Source organism: Callithrix jacchus, chromosome 17 (assembly GCF_049354715.1).
Source record: "Callithrix jacchus isolate 240 chromosome 17, calJac240_pri, whole genome shotgun sequence".
Lineage (NCBI taxonomy): Eukaryota > Metazoa > Chordata > Mammalia > Primates > Cebidae > Callithrix > Callithrix jacchus.
The window spans coordinates 80,306,313-80,329,972 of NC_133518.1; the positions used below are offsets into that span (position 1 = coordinate 80,306,313).

Genomic DNA, 23,660 nt, shown 5'->3' on the forward strand with positions numbered 1-23,660 from the left:
ATGTGTATATATATATATTTTATATGTGTATATATATAATACAAATCTATACAGTTCAATAAGTAACTTACAGAAAAGAGAATGAATCTTCTTTATAACATTTAAACTTATAGTTCTGTCAGAACAACTTGGACTTAATAAATAAATAAATAGATAAAATTTAAAAATAACAAACTTGCCAGGCACAGTGGCTCACGCCTGTAATCTCAGCACTTTGGGAGGCCGAAGCAGGCGGATCATGAGGTCAGGAGTTCAAGACCAGCCTGTCCAATATGGTGAAACACCATTTCTACTAAAAAATACAAAATTTAGCCGGACATGGTGGCACATGCCTACAGTCCCAGCTACTTGGAAGGCTGAGGCAGGAGAATCACTTGAACCCAGGAGGCAGAGGTTGCAGTGAGCCAAGATTGTTCCACTGCACTCCAGGCTGGGTGACAGAGTGAGACTCTACCTCAAAAATTAATAATAATAATAATAATAATAATAAACTTGTAGATTTCATCCTAATTAAAAAAATAACCTGCCAGCTGGACATGGTAGTTCACACCTATAATCCCATCATTCTGAAAGGCCGAGGTGGGAGGATGATGGCTTGAGCCCAGGAGTTCGAGGCCAGCCTGGGAGGTAACATAGGAAACCTTGCCTCTATTTAAAAAAAAAAAAAAAAAGAAGAAGAAGAAAAAGAAAAGAAAAGATCCTGCCAAATCACTCTTCAGCTCCTGATTTTCATCACAATAGCCTCCCTCAAACCAATCCACTGTCTTAACAGTCAATTTTTTTCTTTTTTGAGACAGGTTCTCATTCTGTCACCCAGGCTAAAGTGCAGTGGCTCACAATCATGGCTCACTGCAGCCTTGACTTTCTGGGCTCAGGTGATTCTCCCACCTCAGTCTCTGGAGTAGCTGGGACTACAGGCACAAGCCACCACCTCTGGCTACTTTTTTGTATTTTTGACAGAGATGGCGTTTCTCCATGTTGCCCAGGCTGGTCTCGAACTCTGGGACTCAAGTCATCTGCCTGCCTTGGCCTCCCAAAGTGCTAGGATTACAGGCGTGAGCCTTCGCACCTGGCCTGTAGTCAAATTTTTATAACAGCCACCAAGAAACAGGATTGGTCCATATTTTTCTCAGCACATTTTATGCCACTCCTTCTCCCCAAAAAACAGCTTTCTAGCAAAAAAAAAAATAAATAAAATCAATGTCCATTTGAAAGACACAGTATCACTTCATCAACATCAGGGAACGGCAAGCTTACCAGGCTCCAAGTGCATCGGTGTGTGGCCGTTCATCACCCCATTTGCCACATCTGTGTCCTCCAGAGTGAGAACCACTGGAGGCTGCGACCTGAGCTCCTCATGAATTTTTTGCAGGCTGCTCTCCATCTGAGAGGAACTTACACAGTTAAAATGCCACTTCATTTTCTGAATGATGCTGTCTGCAAAAAGAGAGCCACACAAGTTCAGCATTTTCATCAGAATGGATATTATTAGACAATATGTACTAAATGAAGTTCACATTTCTTTTTTTGAAGATAGTCTCACTGCTGACCACTATGGGGTCTAATGCAGTGGCGTGATCACAACTCACTGCAGCCTTGACCTCCTGGGCTCAAGTGATTCTCCCACCTCAGCCTCCCAAGTAGCTGAGACCACAGATGTGTGCCACCATACCTGGCTAATTTTTTTCATTTTTAAATTATTTTTCTGTAGAGACAAGTTCTCATTATATTGCCCAGGCTGGTCTTGAACTCCTGAGCTTTGAGTAGCAATGCTCTCAGGCAGGGATCAACAAAATTTTCTTACAGTGCCAGTTAGTAAATATTTTAGGCTGCTGGCTACATGGTCTCTGTCACAACTCAACTCTGCCGTCATAGGGCAAAAGCAGCCACAGACAACATGTAAATGAATGAGCATAGCCATGTTCCACTTTTATTTACAAAACAGGTGGCTGGCAGCTGGCCTAAGGGCCAGCATTTGCTGACACCAGCCTCAGAGAGCTGTGGATTATAACCAACCCATTTCAGCCTGCCTCCACCCTGGCCCAGGCTCTGTGGAGATGAAAAGCCAGAGTGTTAAACCCTGAAGCTTTCCAGTCCACTTCAATCGCTATGAAATCCCACGGTACAAGTCTGTTCTTCAGTGACATGTTTGCATCTCCAATGGTTTTCCTGATGGTCAAAGCCAAACCTAAACTGTAAATTCTACACATATAACAACATGGGTGAGAACAATAAATATGAAAGAAGATTACAAACCAAACTCAAGAAAAGCGTATGGCCTGGAGGCTAGGCCAATGCAGGTGGTGTCATAGGAAGCCGTGAATTCCCACCACAGCGTCTCCAGGAAGCAGAAGGCCATGGCTGCTGGGCACTGGCAGGAGCAGATAGCCATGCAGGCCACGTCTCCGAAAGAAGAAAAACTGAAACAAAAGGGCAACATCTGCATTACCAGGACACAGAGCCACGAACTCCCGCCCCACACCCAGACACAACCTGACGCCAGTCCTGCACTTGCGTGGCTTTAAACAGTCTTGCAGCTGTTTGTTGTGCGTGTATTGTCTCTCCAGTTTAACCTATTCCTGAGACTGTCTTTCTTCCGCTTTCTTTAAAATGTCTCGCAGTCTTAGCCAGTGACAGCCGGTGATCACTCTTATTTATTCATGCATGAGGAATGCATATTCTATTAGGGGAATTAGCCTCAGACTTCTCCACATCTATTGAGAAAATGTTTTTCTTCTTTAATCTACATCAATAGAGTTCCTAATATTAAATCATCCTGGCATCCTAAAATAAGCTTGTTGGATGTAAGTTCCTACATATTCATAAACACACAACTGCTGGATTTCGTTTGCTAACATTTTAATTGGGACTTTTGAGTCTATGCAAATAAGACTAGCCTATGATTTTCCTTTCTTGTGCTGTCTCCATCCGGCTGTGGTATTTAGATTATTCTGGTCTCATGAAATAAATGCAGGGCTTTTCTTCTTTTTCTACTCCCTTTTGGGCTGTCATACTATACTGCAAGCTCAGGGGCTGGGGACTCTAGGTCACCTATCTGTGTCTACTGACTCCTGCTCACTGTGGGACGTCTCCTCTGGTGTTTTGTCACACTTTGCTGAGAGCTCGTCCCTGCAGGATTCCTTTCTGTGAGTGTCCCCTGAGGCCCGAGTTGTGGCACACATCCTCCAGGGTGGTTCTGCATTTGCTCCGGCCGCCTAGCAGAGCAGTGTCATCACTCTGGGACCAATACCGATATTTCAACCTTGGCTTAGGAATTCCTAGACTTTGGTGAGTAAAAACTCCAACTTCAGCCTTTTACCAGGCACAGGAACATTTCAATTTCTTAGGTGAAATTGACTTTTCCTTCCCATGCAAAGCCAAGTAGAGGTAAGTCACCCTGTATCCATGGGCAAACTACTTCTCTCACCTATCATCACTTCATTAGGTCGTGGCATGACAAGAACTTTCCTTTATACAAGGGTCTTTTTTTTCTCACTCTGTCACCCAGGCTAGAGTGCAATGGCACAATCTCAGGTCACTGTAGCCTCCACCTCCCAGGCTCAAGCCATCCTCCTACCTCAACCTCCCAAGTAGCTGGGACAATAGGTGTGCACCACCACACCCAGCTAACTTTTTGTTTTTGTAGAGATGGGGTCTCGCCATGCTGCCCAGGCTGGTCCCAAACCACTGGGCTCAATCTGCCTAACTCAACCTTCCGAAGTGCTGGGATTACAGGCGTGACCCACTGCACCCAGCCACAAGAGTCTTGTTCTGACACTCCACCCTATGTAAGCCCAAACCAAGCCCCAATTTTGCTGTGACTGAATGCCCAGGAGCCTCAGTGTCCACGTACACACTTACTACCCTAATATTCTGCTTTCCTTTTATTTCTAGCATCTTAAGTTTTCTTTCTTTCAAGCTTAAGTACACATTTAAAGTAATTGCTGATATATATTTACCCTCATTTCCGGGTGTTTTCAGCAGGAGGTTTTTAGGTTATGTTGTTCTACCACCTTTTTGAAACTGTAACTCCCTATATAAAAACTTTTCCAATGGGAAAAAATAGATGACTCTCCTCCTTATGGAAGAAATCCTTTAGAAGGGTCTAGGCCACTCTATGATGGAGGCGTTTCCATATGAAAGAGACCTCTGCTGTGGGCTGAATGAGTCCCCACAAAAAGATTTATTGATGTCCTAACTCAAAGAAATAGTCTTCAGGCTGGGCACAGTGGCTCACACCTGTAACTCTAGCACTTTGGGAGGCCAAGGTGGGTGGATCACCTGAGGTCAGGAGTTCAAGAGCAGCCTGGCCATCAGGGTGAGACCCCATCTTTAAAAAAAAAAAAAGAACTAGTCTTCGAAGATGTAACCAAGATAAAATGAAGTCATACTGAATAGGGTGGGCCCTCATGTGATGACTGGTGTCCTTATAAGAAAGGAAACTTGGACACAGAGACAGAGGGAAGAAGACCATGCAACCATGGAGACAGAGACGGCAGTAAGGCATCTACAGCCCACGACTGGCAGAAAGCAGCAGAGGCTTGGGAAGGATTATTCCTTCAAGTTTGCAGAGGGGACATGGCCCTGCGGTACCTGCGACAGAATAAGTTCTGTTGTCTGAAGCCAGTTTGTTATGGCAGCCTTAGGAAACTAACACAATGCCTTAAGTATTAAAAGCTATAGCACTGCCCACCTGTAAGAAAAGAAAGTCTGTTTCCTCTGTGAAAATAATGGTAAATATTTAATTCAAAATTACAAATGAGTAAAAAATTTTTATTCCTTTTTCCAAAAAAGCTACTGAAGTACCCAGGATTTAATTCTTAAGTCTTAAACTTCTCTTTTCTGTGAAGAATAGCCTTTAACAGAGGAAAGGCTTCCTATCTGCAGTACAGCACAAATCAGTTAATCACTGCACAGGACAGAAGAGACCTTCAAGAAAGCCATGTTCCGGTACTCAGAGAAAGGGGCTGCATCTGGGGGCAGGTGCAGCTCAGTGTTTGCTCCCAAACAGCCAGAGCCCATACTATCGGGTGACAGATGCATGTGCCTATTATTTGTCACCCTCTTCAGGACGTGGCCCTTCGAGATTGACATTATCACCTGCCTGGTGTCAGGCCTGGACTTTTCCTTTTGTTTTTATAATTCTGAGACTGAATTCCCCTAAAAGGACCTCGGCTTAGCAGATCAACTAAAAATGTACTATTCAAGGAGAATACAAGGGACCAGCACAGGGACTCATAACTATAATCCCAGGGCTCTGGAAGGCCAAGGCGGGAGAGTCACTTGAGCCCAGGAGTTCAAGACCAGCCTGGGCAACATGGCAAGACCCTGTCTAAAAAATAAATTAGCTAGGTGTAGTGGTGTGTACCTGTAGACTCAGCTACTTGGGAGGCTATCTATCAATCAATCTATCTGTCTAATCTACCTATCTATCTAGAGACAGAGTTCCAACTACTTTGGAGGCTGAGGTGTGAACATGGTTCACTGTAGCCTCAACCTCCTGGGCTTGAGCAATCCTCCCACCTCATTCTCCCAAGTAGCTGGAACTACAGGTGCACCCTACCACACCTGGGTAATTTTTAAAGTTTTTTATAGAGATGGGGTCTCATCATATTGCCCAGGCTGGTCTTGAACTCCTGGGCTGAAGCAATCCTACCACCTCAGCCTCCCAAAGTGCTGGGATTACAGGCATGAACCTGTGCCCAGCAGAGACCCTGTCTCTAAAAAATAAAATTAAAAATAAAAACATAAGGAGAGCAAAAGGGACTTGATAAGTGAAGGTCTAAATACAAGAGAAAATAGACATCAAATCTAACAAGCCATTTCGATATTCAAAAATCTGTCTTGCCCCTGATGCCTCCACAGAATGGCTGGCTTCTTGCTCTGAGTCCTAGAACAGGAAATTGTATAGGCCATGAGAAGCAGATTTTGGTGCCTAACTGCCTGCATTCAAATCCTGGGCTGACCAGTTACTAACAGTGTAGCCTTAGTTAAGTTTTTTTTACCTCAGTTTCCTCCTCTGCAAAACAGGTGTAATACTATTACCTACATCATAAGCCACATGAAACACAGAATAGTGCCTGCCGTATAGAAAGCACTCAAGAATATTAGTTTTGGTAACCAGGATTATTGTAATCACTTGATTCCTACTTCCACTGGAACATTTTCCCACTGTATTATAGCTAGTCATATATTTCTCTTGTTACCTCGTTAGACTTTTTAAGTTCCTTGAGAAAAGAGACCTACTACTCTCACTTACTTTTCACTGCCCTGATCCTGTCACATAATAAACATTTTTAAATGGCTGGGCACGGGTGGCTTATGCCTGTAATCACAGCACTCTGGGAGGCCAAGGCAGGCAGATCACCTGAGGTCAGGAGTTCGAGAGCTGCCTGGCCAACATGGTGAAACCCTGTCTCCACTAAAAACTTTAAAAATTAGCCAGGCATGGTGGTGGGCACCTGTAATCCCAGCTACTCAGGAGGCTGAGGCGGGACAATCAGTTGAACCCATGAGGCAGAGGTTGCAGTGAGCAGAGAGCACGCCACTGTACTCCAGCCTGGACGACAAGAGTGAAACTCTGTCTCAAAAAAAAAAAATAGCAATTAAAAATTAAAAAGCAAATTAAAAATTAAAGCAATTAAAATGTAAAGTGAAAACATTAAAAAGCAAAAAAAACTGAAGGGCTATAAATGAAATACTTTCTTATTTTCTTGGCTTTCTAATTTTTATTATTTTCCCTCTCCAGTATTATAATCTAGGATCTCCTCCCTCCTTACCTTTCTTCCTTCCCTGCATCTGAGTGAAGAAAAAACTATAAAACTAAAGACATGAACCCAGATCTCCCAATGTTCATGGGCACTCCATTAGCAGAAGTTAAGAGCTGGAGCAGCCATGGCTGGGCATGGTGGCTCACACCTGTAATCAATCTCAGCACTTTGAGAGGCTGAGGCAGGTGGCTCACCTGAGGTCAGGAATTCGAGACCAGTCTTGGCAACATGGTGAAACCCCGTCTCTACTAAAAATATAAAAATTAGCTGGGCATCATGGTGTGTTCCTATAATCCCAACTACTAAGGAGGCTGAGGCACAAGAATTGCTTGAACCCAGGAGGCTGAGGTTGCAGTGAGCCAAGATGGCACCACTGCATTCCAGCCTGACTGACACAGCCTAATTCTGTCTCTTAAAAAAAAAAAAACATGGAGCAGCCATGCTTGAGGCTCTAAGAAAACCCATTTCTTTCATGATTCTGTTATAGACACACATGACCTCAGACCACTGATGCTAGATCTGCTTTTAATACACAATGTGATCAGCATTAGATTACCACTACATGTAGTTAAAAGTAATCCAAATTTTGCTAAGATTCTGAAAAAGAGTATATGCTCACTTACTGTATACTAAAGTCACGGCCTTCTGCAGAGCCTCGACCTGGATACTGGGCCAGTCGCAGGCCTAAAGTCTTGAGCCGTCTCTTCCATTCCAGAAAATCCTGGGTGTGGTAAAAATCAGTAGAGGCCGAGAGAGGCAGTCCATCCCTTACCCGTACCACGCAGGCAAAAAAGATCATGGACATGGTCCACAAGAGAAGTCATGAGGACACCTGAGGAAAGCAAGGTCACCTTGTTACTGAGGCTCAGATGGCAGTGCCAGAAATACCCCCACCTGTGGAACGTTCGCTCTAGGGTTTGTCACCCTAGATCCCACTATAATTGCAAAATTGCTTTTATTGTTATTTCTCTGCCCTCTACTGCTACATCTCTCCCAATTTTCCTCCCTTCATTATCCTCCCTGTCTTTTCTGCACTTGTAATTCTGTTTTTTTCTCTAATGAATCTCTCCCTTTCCAGAATTAAGCCAACTGGGATGATGGGGACAGAAGCAGGACCAGAGGGCTCAGGGGCAGCAGTAGCAACAGCAGGTAGCAGGACACAGACAGGGCAAGACAGCCCTAAAGAGACGGGAAGCACCAGACACTGGAGCAGCAAAAAGGCTTGAGGCCCAGCGGCCTGTGCACTTCAGGTCACCCATGCAGGTAGGCACTAAGCAGTTCAGCAGCCACATCCTCACTTGCAAGGAGATGGAAGAAGGTGGAAAGATTCTGAGCATCTAACCTAATGCTGGTGACAAGGAGAGCAGAAGGCAAAAATGAAACATCTAGAGCACATCCGTCTGAATCTCTGCAAATGTTTGATATAGAGCCAGTCTTCAAAGTGATGACTGAGTCCCTACAGATAGCTAAAGGCAATCATTTAGCAAATTACATTACAGTAAGATTATAAATATTTGGCCATGATATGTGAGGACCACTAAGAAAGAAAAAGAAACAGATCTGAACCCTCGTGGTGTGTGAGTAAATTAGAAAAGGATGCCTCTCCGGGTGGAAACTGCCTGCCCCGGTTCTGCTGGCAGAGCCTGGCTGTGTTTTAGCCCTATCTGTTAACTCTGTAGGGTGCTTATTCAGGTATAACCTGTACATCTGCGATTGGCAGCCCTGCAGTTAGGGATTAGTGGGGTGGTCATCACAGCTCAGATGGGTCATTCCAGTAGGATGTGTCCACACAAATCCTCTACTTGACAGGATCCTCTACCATCAGGCCCCTTGTTTGATAGGATGATGATAGGTAATACCATGGACCTCTCTTCCAAAGGACTCTAGGAATGCAAGCTTATTTGGCATCTCAGTTCTTCATGTCAGACCGCCAGGATACACACTACTCTTCATCTCTGCGCCTCTATGCGTTCTTCACGTGGGGCTGCAGCACCTCCTCTGATCTTCCCATGTCCAATTCCAAGTCAAAGATGACCTCAGATCTACTTTCTCAGATCTGTCCAGCTGGAAGCACTTTCTCCCTCTTTTAAATTCTTAGGAAACCTACCTCTTTGGTCTCTATTTTACTGATTCTGCATTTCCACTACCTAATATAAGTTCTAAGAATAAAGACTGTGTCTGGAATGGATAAATGAATGAATAATTATTACTACCATATACATGCAGAAACTGCAGTGATATGAAAACACAAAGGAGGCAAAAAGAAAAATCAGGCTACCAGCCAGCAGGTCCTACACAGTCCAATTGACCCATTTCCCCACACCTTTCATTGGAGAGTAAAAATGTGAAAAGCCCCAGGAAAAATACAGCCACACACAAAAGCTACTAAGTTCCCAGCACCAATAGCAGGATGAGGTCAACTGCCAGAAGACACTGTGGGTTCTACAGCAGGCACCCAAGCACCACAAAGGGAATCAGGGGACAAGTGTACAGAGGTTAATTGTTCTATCTTCTATGCTTTCATATTTGAAATATTTAATTTTAAAACATTTTTTGGGAGGGGGACAGAGTCTCGCTCTGTAGCCCAGGCTGGAGTGCAGTGGCACGATCTCGGCTCACTGCAACCTCTACCTCCTGCTTCCCAGTTCAAGCAATTCTCCTGCCTCAGTCTCCTGAGTAGCTGGGATTACAGGCACGCGCCACCATGCCCAGCTAATTTGTGTATTTTTGGTAGAGACAGGGTTTCACCATGTTGGCCAGGCTGGTCTCAAACTCCTGACCTCGTGATCCACCCTCCTTGACCTCCCAAAGTGCTGTAATTACAGGAGTGAACCACCGTGCCCAGCCAATTTTTGTATTTTTAGTAGAGACAGGGTTTCACCATGTTGGCCAGGCTGGTCTTGGACTCCTGAACTCGTGATCTGCCCCACTCAGCCTCCCAAATGCTGGGATTACAGGCATGAGCCAACATACCTGGCCCATTTTAAAACATTTTTTAAAAAGAATTCTGGGGCACAAAGCGCTGACAAAGATAGGGAAAAGGTACAACATCAATTTGAGACCAGAGCTTAGGGTCTCAATAATAACTCCAAGAAGAACCATAAGCCAAGATATGAAGACACTGAGGCCAAAAAAAGACAGTCAATGAGATAACGAAAACAGTTACAGACAGGACAGAAACAACCCAAAGGAAAATAAAAAGGTACTAAACTGTGTGCCCTTCTAAAGGAAAGCAGTGTACAGACTCCAACTGTCAGCCCCAGAACACGCTCTGTGGTTCTGTCCTTAAGGAGCCCCTACCATACACCAGGTACTGTGTGAAGCCAATAGAAAAGAAATGGTGACATTTCCAAGCAATGGTGATCAGAATAACCCACGTTACCACTCTGTAAAGACCCGAATGTCCCCTACAGGTTCTGTTTCTCCATCCTGCCCTTTGCTGATCAACTTTGCTTTTCCTCAAACATTAATATTCAAGATTTAAAAAACGCTCTTCCTGTTTTTCAGTTGTACATGAATGTACAGGATGGCAGCTGCCTGAGAGTTAAAAGATTTTATAGGCTGCCATGGAAGAGTCTAAGAATGGAGACAACACCCGTGACATTATTTACCTTTGTAAAAATACACTTTGTATTCCAAAAGATGAAAAAAAAAAAACCTAATACAAAAAGGAAGAGGCTTAGCTTTATAGGGATTTATATTTGTGAATTCAGATTATGATCTATTATAAGACAGCCTGTACTCAAGAGATCTGACCACTGCTCCAAATAGAACAAACTTCTGTTTCTGGAAAGAGGAAGTAGAAGTACTTTTCCCTGCTTCTCCCACAAAATACCCCAGACATTATATATATAATAAACATTTTAAAATTCTGACCAGCCTAGTCAACATGGCGAAGCTCCATCTCTCCAAAAAATACAAAATTAACTGAGTGTGGTGGCACATACCTGCCATCCCAGCTACTCAGGAGCCTGAGGCACAAGAATCACTTGAACCCAGGAGGGAGAGGTTGCAGTGAGCCAAGACTGTACCACTGCACTCAAATCTAGGTGACAGAGACCCTGTCTCAAAAATAAAAATAAAAATTCTGAAAGGTGAGGAAGGCAGACTGGCTAGGAACCTTGGGATCTGAGGAATAACACAGCTGTGAGTCTGCTGAATTTGTTTTTCTTCTTTTTTATTTCCTCACATATCACAGACTGGGTGTTAGATAAACCAGCAAGAAATGCCAATAGGTACAGACCAAAAAAAGGCAAAAAAAAAAAGTTGCTCTTCGGTCAAAAAAACTAGAATAAAGTACAGCATAGCAAAACAGAAAACTTTTAGATAAAAAACTGCTCTACTCCAGCCAAACATCACAAAAAAACTGTAGCCACCACACGCCTGCCAACAAAAGCCAAGTGAAGAACCTGGACTTCCACCACTGCCCTGCGGTAACGAGGTGCCCCGTTCTCCACCGCCATTCTGCCAGGGTAGCCTCAGAGAAGGCCAAGCAGCGGCTAGAGGGCAGTAACGAGCCATTCTCTCCCACTGTGCCACTGGGTAGCCAGAATTCCCGTCTCTCCCAGCAAGGATGGGCAGCCCCTTTCCCCCAGGGTGTCAACAGAGGCCACGTGGAGAACCTGGACTTCTATTTCCATGGGCAATGATGAGATAGTCCCTCACTTCCCCTGCTGGAGTGGTGTCAACAAAGGCCAGCTAAAACAGAAGATTTTAGTAAGATTCAGACCTCATAACATCCAAAATGTAAGCTTCAATAGAAAATCACCGACTATACTGAGATTCGGAAAAATCTCAACTTCAGTGAGAAGATATTAACTATGCTAACATAAGATGACAGAGATGTTACAATTACCTGACAAAGACTTTAAAACAGCAACCATAAAAGTGCTTCAATGGGCAGTTATAAACGCACTGTTGCCCAGGCTGGAATACAGCAGTGCCGTCACAGCCAACTGCAGCCTTGATCTCCAGGGCTCAGGTAATCCTTCCCCTTAGCATCCTAAAAGGCTGGGAATACAGGTACACACTACTACACCTGGCTAATTTTCATCTTTTATTTTTGTAGACACAGGGTCTTGCTACGTTGCTCAGGCTGGTCTTGAACTCCCAGGCTCATGTGTTCCTCCCACCTCAGCCTCTCAAAGTGCTGGGATTATAGGAATGAGCCACCAAACCCAGCCACTTTTAAAAAATGAAAAATAAAGTCTCAGCAAAGAAAGAGAAGACATAAAAAACTAAATGGAGATTCTAAAATTAAAAATAAACTGAGGCAGCTGGGCATGGTGGCTCATGCCTGTAATCCCAGCATTTTGGTAGGCCAAGACAGATGGATCACTTGAGGTCAGGAGTTCAAGACTAGCCTGGGCAACATGGTAAAAACCTCCTCTCTACTAAAAATACAAAAATTTGCTGGGCACGGTGGCACACACTTGTAATCTCAACCACTTGGGAAGCCGAGGCAAGAGAATCTCTTGAATCTGGGAGGCTAAGATGGCAGTGAGTCGATCACACCACTGCACTCCAGCCTAGGCTATAGATCGAAACTCCATCTAAAAAAAAGAGAGAAAAACTGAGACCAGGTGCAATGGCTTACAACTATAAACCTAATGCTTTGGGAGGCCAAGGCAAGAGGATCACTTGAGATCAGGAGTTTGAGACCAGCCTGGGCCACAAATGAGACTCCATCTGTATGAAAATTAATTAATTAATTAAAGTAAAAAACGCAATGGGCTTGACAGAAATCTGGACGGGGAGAAGAATGAGTAAACATGAAGACGGAGCACAGACATTACTCAATCTCAACAATATTAGAGGAACTAGACTGAAAAATATTTCACAGAGCCTTGAGGACTGGTGAGACTATAAAAAAATGACTGAACATTCATGTCACTTGAGTCCTGGAAGACAAAAGGAAGAAGACAGGGCTGAAAAAGTATTCAAATAAATAATTTCTGCCTATTTCCCAAACTGTGCAAAAGACACACACCCAAAGATTCAAGAAACTGAACAAATCTTAGAAAGGGCAAACCCAAGAAGCCCAGGCCAGCACACCAAACAGCCCAACTTATGAAAACCGAAGACAAAGAAGAAATAGAGAAAGCAGCAAGAGAAAAATAATACCTTACCTACAGGCGGAATACAAATCAAATGACAGCACATTTCTCATAGATACCATAGAGGCCAAAAGGAAGCAGCATATTGTTCAAGTACTAAAAGAACAGCACTGCCAACCCAGAATCCTGTATTCAGCAAAAATATCCTTCAAGCACCCAGGTGCAGTGGCATGTCCCTGCAGTCCCAGCTACACTGCTTGAGCCCCAGGAGTTCAAGTCCAGCCTAGGCAACATAGCAAAACCTTGTCTCAAAAAAAGAAAAGAAATAAAAGAAAAATCAAAGCACACTTAGATAAAGGAACGTTAAAGGAATTTGTCAAGAAGTTCTCTAAACAGAAAGGAAATGATAAAAGAAGAAATCTGGAACATCAGGAAGGAAGAACAATAGAAAGGGAAAAAAAACTTTGAAAAATATGACACATTATTCTCCCATGAGTTTTCTAAACTATGATTGTTTGGTGATTGAAGCAATAATTATAATGTCTCATGTGATTCTCAATATATGTAAAGCAAATATTTAAGACAATTACAAATGGAAGGATTCAAAGACATAAAAGGAGGTGAAGTTTCTATGTTTCATTTGAAATAGCAAAACCCTGACATCAGATGACCATGATAAGTCACACACACTCACACACACACACACACACACACACACACACACACTGAAAAAGCTATACAAAGAGATATACTAAAAAACACTACAGATTATAAAATGATTTTTTTTGAGACAGGGTCTATCACCCAGTCTGGAATGCAGTGGCACAATCATGGCTTGCTGCAGCCTCGACCTCAAGTAATCCTTCTGTCTCAGCCTAAACGCTCAAGTGATCATTCAGCCCCAGCGTCCCAAGTAGCTGGGACTATAGACATATACCACTACACTCAGCCAACTTTTAAAGATATATTTTGTAGAGACAGAGTCTTGCTATGTTGTCATGCTGGTCTTGAATTCCTGGGCTCAAACAATCCTCCAATCTCAGCCTCCCAAAGTAATAGGATTACAGGCATGAGCCACTGGTACCTGGCCTAAAATGGAATTATTTTAAAACGTTCAAATTACCCACAAGAAGTCAAGAAAAAGAAAATAAAGAAATAACAATAGCAACAACAAACAGAACAAATACAAAACAAAAAAGGGCAGACTTGTTCCCTAATATATATCAATGATTACATTAAATGTAAATGGTCTAAATATGATAAGACAGAGACTGGCAGTAGATAAAACACATGACCCAATTATATACTATCTACATGAAATTCACTTCCAATATAACAATATAGGTAGGTTGAAAGTAAATGGATGGAAAAAATATGGCATGCAAACATGAATCAAAACAAAGCAAGAGTTATATTAACATCAGATAGACTTCAGAGCAAAGAAAATTTCCAGGAACAGAGAAGGATATTACATAATGATAAAAGAATAAGTCCACCAAGAAGGCATAATGATCCTAAATGTGTTTGCATGAAACTTCAAGGATGCAAATAAGTGAAACAAAAACTAATCAAGTGAAAGGAGGAATAGATAAATCCATGGTTATAGTTGGAGACTTCAACCATCTCTACCTCAAAAATTGATAGGACAAGTAAACAGAAATCAGCAAAGTTTTTTAAAAGAATTAAAAAACACTATCAACTAAAGGATATACTCATCATTTACAAAATTCCACCCAACAACAGAATTCCTTTCAAGACCCCACAGAATAGACTGGGCACAGTGCCTCACAACTGTAATCCCAGCCCTCTGGAAGGCCAAGGTGGGAGGACTGCTGAGGACAGGAGTTTAAGTCAAGAAACCACAGAATATACACCAATATAGACCATATCCCGGGCTATAAAACCTCAATAAATTTAAAAAAATTCATACAGAGTGTGTGACCACAATATAATCAAATTATAGTAAAAGAAAGGTAATGAAAACCTCCAAACACTTGAAAATTAAACACACACTTTTAAGTAATCCATAGATTAAAAAGGAAATTATAAAAAATACACTGAATTGGATGAAAATGAAAATATATCAAAATTTGTGGCACACAGCTAAAGCAGTACTGAGAGGAAAATTCATAGCACTAAAATGCTTACATTCAAAAAAAAGAAAAGTCTCAAAACAATAATTTAAGCTCACAGGTCAAGAAACTAGAAGAAGAGCAAAATAAACTCAAAGCACAAAGAAGGAAGGAAATAATAGAGAAGAAATCAATAAAATTGAAAATTTTTAAAATAGAGAAAAATCAATGAAACAAAAAGCTGGCCCTTTGCACAAAGTGATACTCTGGCTCAAAAAAATTTTTATTTCTATATGCTAACAATGAACATATGGAAACCAAAACTAAAAATACCATTTATAATCACTTCAAAAAATGATCTCAATTAAGCTATAATTTTTAAAATAAAATACTTAGATGTAAATCTAACAAAACATATACAGAACTTGTATGCTGAAACTACAAAACATTCCTGAAATTGAAGTGCTAAATAAATGGGGAGATATATCATGTTTTATGGATTCAAAGAGTTAACATAGCAAAGATGTCAATTCTCCCCCAAATTGATATACATGTTTAATGCAACTGCTAAAAAAATATAAGCAAGAGTTTGTGGATATAGATAAGATTATTCTAAAATACATATGGAAAGGCAAAGAAACTAAAATAGCTAAAGCAATTCTGAAAAATAATAAAATAGGGAAAACCATGCTATTCTATTTCAAGTCTTATTACAGAGTTATAGTAATCAAGATTATATAGTATTGTCAGAGGAATAGACATAGATCAATAAAAACAGAATACAGAGCCAAAAATAGACTTACAAAAGTACATCTAACTGACTTTTTACAAAGTGCAGAAGTAACTGAAGAGAGGAAAGATAGTCTTTTCTACAAATAGTGCTGGGGTGACCTAAACCTCACATCTTACATAAAACTTAACTCAAGATTTATCGTAGATTTAAATATGAAATATAAAACTGGAAGAAAACATAGGAGAAAATCTTCAGGATCTATGGTTTGGTGAGGAGCTCATAGATATGACACCAAAAGCGTAATCCATAAAGATAACTGAGTCAACTGGACTTCAACAAAATTGAACACTGTTTCTCTATGAAAGCCCCTGTGAAGAGGTTGAAAAGACAAGCTAGAAATCGGGAGAAAATATTTATAAACCACATATCTGATAAGCAAATAAAACCTAGAATTTATAAAGAACTCTTGAAATTCAAGAGTGAAAAAAGACACAAACAATCCAATTTTAAAATGGGAAAAATACACAAACAGATATTTTACCAAAGAGGATATACTGATGGCAAATTAGAGCATGAAAAGAAAAGAGCCATTAGGAAAATGCAACTTGAGACCCCAATGAGATAATACTGCATACCCATCAGAATAGCTAAAATGATAAACAGTGACAATATCAAATGCTGGCAAGCATGGAGAGAAACTGATCTCTCGTGCATACTGGACTGTAAAACAGTATACTCTAGAATAACAGTTTGGGCTGGGCATGGTGGCTCATGTCTATAATCCCGGCACTTTGGGAGGCCAAGGCGGGTTGATCACCTGAGGTCAGGAGATCAAGACCAGCCTTGCCAACATAGTAAAACCCCATTTCTACTAAAAGTACAAACATTAGCTGGGCTTGGTGGCAGGCACCTGTAATCCCAGCTACTTGGGAGGGTGAGACAGGAGAATCACTTACACCTGGGAGGCGGAGGTTGCAGTGAGCCAAGACTGCACCACTGCACTCCAGCCTGGGCAACAGAACGAGATTCCATCTCAAAAACAAAAGAAAACAGTTTTGCAGTTTCTTTTAAAACTAAACATGCAATTACTGTACAATCTACCAATCATACTCCTGGCATTTATCCCAAAGAAACAAAAACTTACATCCACACAAATACCTGTGTACAATTGCTGATTGAAGCTTTATTAATAACAACCAAACCTAGAAATAATCAAAATGTCCTACAAATGGTGAATGGATAAACATACCACAGCATATTCATTCAATGGAATACTACTCAGCAAAGAAGAGGAACAAACTATGGTACTGATACACAGAACAATGTGGATGGATCTCAAGTGCATTATGCTGACTGCAAAAAGCAAGTATCAAAGGGTTATATATTGTATGCATCCTTTTATGTAACAGTCTTGAAATGACAAAATTATAGAAATGGAGAGCTGATACACAGTTTTCAGAGTTTAGGGATGGCAGAGGGGAGGGAATGGGTGTGACTATGAAGGAACAGCAAAAGGGAGATTTTGTGGTGACAGAATAATTCTGTATCTTGATTGCAGTCTACACGTGATAAAGTGACAGTACGACACACACACACACACACACACACACTTTATACCAATGTCAATTTCCTGGAGTTGCTATTGTAACAGCGTTATATAACATGTAATCAATGGGGAAAACTGGGTGAAGGGCACATGAGGCTTCTCTGTACTACTTTTGCAATTTCCTGCAACCATAATTATCTTAAGAGCTAGAAAAAAAGCATTAACTTAAGATCCTCATGTATTGCTTTTTTAAATTATGCTCACATTTTTTTGTTTAAATATCATTTTAAAATATCTCCACCAATAGAACACTAATCTTATCTGCTAATTAACCGTAATTCTGATGCTTTAACATGAACACTGAAGGGCTTACTTTATAGTGAATAGCTACTCAGCTACATGACACTTCCAAACTGGAAGGTACTGTAATCTCAGGACTCTAAAATAAAGCTGCTCAAAGATAACTAGTATTCAACTGAAAACAGGAGAGCAGGCTGAGCACAGTGGCTCACACCTGTCATCCCAGCACTTTCGGAGGCTGAGGTAGGAGGACTGCTTGAGTTCAAGGATTTAAGACCAGCCTGGGCAACATAATGACACTCATCTCTACAAGAAATAAAAATGAAGATGCCAGGCATGGTAGTGCACACCTGTGGTCCCAGCTTCTCGGGAGTCTGAGGTGGGAGGATCGCTTGAGCTCAGAAGGGCTGTGTGAGCTGTGACTGAATCACTGCACTCCAGCCTGGGTAACAAAGTGGGACCCTGTCTCAAAAACCAACAAAAAATCAATTCCACAAGGACGAAGGCAGCTTCAGAATGTTCGTAGAGACACTAGAATGTCTTTCAGACCTTACGGGATCCATCTGCAAGGACGTGGATGTCACTACCTACCACCTTGCTGGCACGTACTGGGAAACACTCAGTAAACACTGCAAAGCAAATGAATGAATGACCTGAGGGCTGCCTTGTTGTTGCTCACTGAAACAAGAAATGCAGGTTTACAGATCCCTTGCCATAATTCTGATCTATATTTTGAACACTTTTCTGCAATAAATCTGTACTTGGAAAGGAAAAAAGAAAATTTATACAAATGAAATTTGTCTAAAAGTAGAGTGAAGTAGTAATCAAATACACAGCATCCGTGTTACTAGGTTTTATAACAACATATTTTAATCTGCCTCCGTTATTTCCTAAATCCTCTTCCTGACACCTGTTTATAAACTGCTCATGTCATACATTATCCCTGTTCAACAGACTCTGTGCCTATGCTGGAGGCTACTCTTCCTGATTTTCCTTCCACCTTCTACCCTTAACCCCTCCTCAAATCCCTACCACATGTACAGAGAGAGAGAGAGAGAGAGAGATGACTGCACCTTGTAAAATAGGAATTTGGACAAAGGCTTCATTTGGGACACAAATATTCAAACACAAGCACTTACCATAAAGTATATACAGAATACAGAAGACTCAAATGCACAATACAGAAGACAAAACTGAGTTGTGTCACCCTTACTGAATTCACCTTCAGCCACAGGACTTGAGAACTGTTGACCAAATGTGTAGATTCTATTAAGGCTCCAAGTTGCTTGGGGATGGAGTGAAGAGGAGGGTGGAGATCAGTTCTGCCGTTTGTTGGGAACTGAGGGGGAGGAAACTGAACTTGACAGTAGCTTCTACCCTGATACGGTTGTTAAATGCTTGTAACTATAAGGTAGACGTAATCTGCACTGGAGAAGTAGGAAAACTGCAGCTGTAATGCTCAAGAGCCAGATTCAAAGCCAGACTTCCTTACTTCAAATACCCTAAAGCCTGCCATCTTGCCATCACATCCTGCTTCTGTAAGTCCACCCTCTGGGACTACAGCTACTCCTTTTCTCTAAAATAATTTTTTTTTGTAAAAATAATTTCTTCTTCTTACAACACTAATAAGGTAATCGGAGACCTGCTGGTGGAGGAAGGAGCCTGAGGCTGCAGCTGATCCAACTGTCCTTTGCCCACGGAACTGCCTTGGAGTCGGGTTGTTCTCTCTCTCACCATGCTACTTTCTGAATGTAGGTGACTTCTACGCTATTCTAAGAACAAAAACCACTGGGACTCCAAGAGGGCTTCTGCTGCAAACACAAACACTTACATCAGAGCTATTAACAACATGGTCCAAAATGCCCTTTCCAGAGGAAAACCGTTCATTCAGTTCTACCTAGCAACGTTAAACCACTTCCAACTGCTTCCATTTTTCATTTTACTAAAATTATCTTTAGCCGGATCAGCTCTTCTCTGCAAAACGTAATTAAATGTTGCCCTATCTGTTGGTTCTGAGCTGCGTTTTTTTTCCGACCACGTCACAAACTTCGCCAATTACTTCCCACCACTGGCAAGAGTCTTTCGTGGCTTGGATTGCTACAAACCTAATCCCGCCCCCCCGCCCCCCGAGTGCTTTATCCTCCTGGCTCTGGGGGTCTACGTGTAAATTGCAACGAACACACGACCCGGAACGGAACGGCCTGCGCCCCGCGCTCCGAGAGGCTCCGTGTATTGGGAATCTGAAGTCCCGGGTCGCGACACGCTACGGGGAGTCCGCTGTCGAGACGCGAAACGCTCCGGGAGCTTCGCGGACACTTAAACACACAGTCGCCCCCTTCGTCACTCCCCATCTCTTCCAACTGGGCGCCCGTCTGCCAGCGCAGGGTTCCTGCAGGCGCGCGCCTTGGGTGGCCCCAGGGCCCGGGCAGAGGCTGGCGGGAGAAAGAGGACGGAGGACTCCAGGGAGCCCAGCGAAGCCCCGCGGGGAGCCCCATGGACGAGGCCCGGCCTGAAGGCGGGGCGGGCCTTGCACCGCCTCCACCTCTGGGCCCGCCCTGCGCCACACCCGACCCCGCCTGCTCTCGGCTAACGGGCAGCGGCACCCGCCTCCGCCCGCCAACCCTCACCTCGCCCCGACGGCGGCCTTCGGAAGTCGGCGCCCGCCCGCCCGCTACCCGCCGCCTCCTCAGCCACCTCAGCCGACCGGGCGGCCCCGGCCCAGGTCACCGGCGGCCCAGGCGCAGGTAGGCGGCGGTGCGCGTGCGCGAGTCTTGAGTCCCCACTGGCTGCTGCTAAGCGACGCCCGCACCCAAACCGACCAATCCCGGCGCGCCTCCACGGCCCGGTCTTGGCGGAGGCGCGAACGTACTGGTTCTTAAAGAGCTGCGAGCCGGCCGGAGACGGGGCGTGGCTGCGGCGCGCGCCTCCCGACTCTCTTCCCGCCTCCCGGCTCGCACCGCGACGGTTTGAGGTCCAAGCCGGTAATTCTCACGTCCGGGGGTGAGAGGACGTTTCGTGGTCTGAGCTCGATTCCTGGCCGGGGTAGTAACCGGCCTGACGTCGGGAGGCGGGGAGGTTCCGCGTGACAGAGCGACACGCCCGGGGCGTGGGTTCCGCGGTCCGCGCGGCTGGGCGGGAGGCCCGAGATAGGCAGACCAAAGAGCACGACCGCTGCCAGCCTGGACGGGGCGCCAAAGTCCGACCCAGGGGGACACACCCCAGGCTGGGGCGGAGGCGCCGGGAGATGGATGACCGGCTGCGAGGAGATGAGGCGGCGGAGTCCGTCCGCTTCTTCCTTTAGCAAGGATTGAGCACCTGCTGTGTGCCAAGCGTCGTGGAAAAACTGTGTTGGGAGACGAGGGGAGGGGCAGAGCACCCTTCCAACAACCAAACCCCTGTATAAATACAAACTGCTCTTCAGGGAGGACCAGGGGTTTTGAGGGAATTTGCAGACGCTTCTGGGCTGGTGTGGAAATCACAGGAGGCCGGCTGGGCAAAGGGGAGAGAGCAGCATGTATGTCAGAACCCTGAGGAAGGCAGCAAAGCTCCTTGGAGGGATGAAAAGAAACCCGGAGAGGGCGGAGTGCAGAGTTCGTGCCTATTTCAGCTGGAAAAGATGAAACATTCTGGAAATGGACAGTAGTGATGATCGCACAGCGTGAGTGTACCAAATGCCACAGGTCCGCACACTTAAAACATGGTTGTGTACATTCTACCGCAAAGAGAAAAGAAACTCAGAGTTTAGAGAGCAACGGAGTGGAGTGAGATCCACTAGAGCGAGCAGAAGGGGCCGGACCGTGTGGGGTCTTATGGCCATAGTGGCAAGTTGAGGACCATGCAACACCGATCACAATTGCATTTTATAAACACACTTTAGCTGCTAAAGTGCGTGTCAAAATGGAGAAGTCTCAACAAAGCTATGGTGGGACTGGCCTGGGAGCCAGTGCAGTCATCTGGGCAAGAGAGAATGGAACTGGAGTGTGGACTGGGGTGAGAGTAAAGAGAAAGATCTAAGCAGGCTGCCGCGAAATGTAGGAGCAACATCAACAGGACTTGGTGATGAGCTGGATGTGAAGGGGCAGTGAAGTAGCTTCCAGCATGATGCCCCTGGTCAGCCTTGAATGAATGGATGGCTGGTGGAGGAATGCACAGATATGGAGAACACCGGAACAGGAGAGAAGATTGATCAAGAGCTCCAGCTTTGCCAAGATGAATTTGAGGCATCTTCGAGACTTTTGGTTAGGATGTTGCAATGATTAGTTTTAGGTGTCAACATAACTAGATTAAGGGATACTCAGATCTCTGGGGGACATTATTTCTGGGTAAGTCTATGAGTGTGTTCCCAGAAGATACTGGCATTTGAATCAATGGACTGAGTAAGGAAGGTCTGTCCTTATCCCATATGGGCAGACTGAAGAAAAAGGCAGAGGAAAGGCAAATTCTCTCTTCTGGAGCTGGGACACCCCTCTTCTGCCCTTGGCATCAGAACTCCAGGTTTCCTGAATCGCTGAACTCCAGATTACATAGTGGAGTTCGTTCATTTATTCATTTAGCAAGTATTGAGCCTTTGGACTCAAGACTTGTACCAGTGGCTCCCCAGATCTTCTCAGCGGCTTCTGTCTTCTCAGAATCGGCTTCTTGGCTCTAAGGGCCACTGGACAAAATCTCACAACCACACAGATCAGTGTTGGACACATTGTCAACCTCAACTAGACCTCAATACCCTTCAGCAGTCCTATTTGCCAAGGCAGCTCTCTCTCCAGCTCTCACCCAAAGTCAACTTCCAAATATCCGGCATGCTCCCCAGATCTCCTATTCTTCAACCCCCTCCCTGGTCTGCACCCTGCTTTCTCCAGAACCTCCTTTACTGAAGAAAGAGCAATCATCTAAGTGATATCCCTCAGCTCCTGACAACTTCTCTCCCTCCAGCTACCACCTTCTTTCCCCTCTCCCCTTTACAACCAAACCTCGTGGAAGAAGTGGTCCATATTTCAACACTCCATTGCTTCACCTTCACCTTTCATCATTTCTCAGTCCCCAGCAGTTCTGGTATCTGCTTCACCACATCACTGAACATGCCCTCATCAAAGGCATCAAAGACCTAGTCTTTATCTTCATGGTTCTTTTTCTTTTTTTTTTTTTTTTTTTGAGACAGTGTCTTGCTCTGTTACCCAGGCTGGCAATGGCGCCGAGGCTTACTGCAACCTCCGCCTCTTGGGTTCAAGTGATTCTCCAGCTTCAGCTTCCTATTCCACCACACCTAGCTAATTTTTGTGTTTTTAGTAGAGACGGGGTTTCATCATGTTAGCCAGGCTGGTCTCGAACTCCTGACCTCAAGCGATCTGCCTCAGCCTCCCAAAGTGCTCGGATTACAGGCATGAGCCACTGCGCCCAGCCCTTCCTTGACCTTTCAACAGCATTTGCCATTGCTGTCCTGTCAGTCCTTTTCACACTGTTTAAAGAAAAATTGGCATAACCCCCACCTCCCGGTTTTCTTCTCCTTATATCTCTGGTCTCTTTCTCTACTCTGTCTCCATTGCAGCTTCTTTTCCTCTGCCATAAGAGAAACTATCACATTCTCCTTAGGCAGTCTTATCCATTACATAGTTCCAGTCTCTACAAGTGGTTTCTCAAAGCTGTATCTCCTATCTAGCCCTTGTCCCTGAGTTCACAAACCTGAACATCATTTGACATCACCTCCTCACACTGTACATTTCCACAACTGAATTTATCACCTTCATTTCCAGTCCAGCATCTCCCCACTGTTCCCTGCCTGCCTCCATAATGTAAGGAACGAGCCCCCACACCCCACCCGTGGGTACCCTGAGTTCGGTGGAGACAGGGGAATGAGAGAAAGATTAACAATGAAAGTGGGTCCAGGGGACCATCACTTGTAATGGAGACAGTGAAGTCCCCGAGCTTAGGTTCCCCACAGTATTTAGTGGTTACAGTCACTGAGCAGTCAGCAGATGGTGGGGTGAAGGTGAGGTGATGGTGGGGAGGGGGTGGTGCGATGGTGGGGCATTCTTTGGGGAACTGGAACTGGCGGGTCATTCTAAAGATTGGTAGCAGTGGCAGCTTTGTGAGTTTCTTTGAAAAGCAGAAGCATGTGGTTATTACCTATAGACTGCATTTAGGCGCAGCTGGAGGGAGTGAGTCTCACAAGGAGCCTACAAGTCTGGT

At 44.0% G+C, this 23,660-nt stretch overlaps 1 protein-coding gene across 7 annotated transcripts in view; it reads right to left on the reverse strand.

Annotated features, from left to right (window-relative positions):
• SEC22C (SEC22 homolog C, vesicle trafficking protein) overlaps positions 1-20,528 on the reverse strand; it is a 29,696-nt gene extending 9,168 nt beyond the window's left edge. For 3 of the 7 annotated variants that reach the window (XM_035278643.3, XM_035278649.3, XM_054247059.2), the window contains exons 1-4: positions 20,105-20,243; positions 7,394-7,602; positions 2,257-2,420; positions 1,258-1,437 (exon numbers count right to left, since the gene is read on the reverse strand). In XM_035278643.3, coding sequence (XP_035134534.2) covers positions 1,258-1,437; positions 2,257-2,420; positions 7,394-7,575 — 526 coding nt within the window. In that variant the 5' untranslated portion in view covers positions 7,576-7,602; positions 20,105-20,243. Of the gene's footprint in view, positions 1-1,257; positions 1,438-2,256; positions 2,421-7,393; positions 7,603-18,699; positions 18,905-20,104; positions 20,244-20,346 lie in introns of those variants that run through there. The other 4 variants (XM_078354787.1, XM_035278644.3, XM_035278645.3 and 1 more) reach the window with 4 other exon arrangements.
• Positions 20,529-23,660: the final 3,132 nt, after the last annotated feature.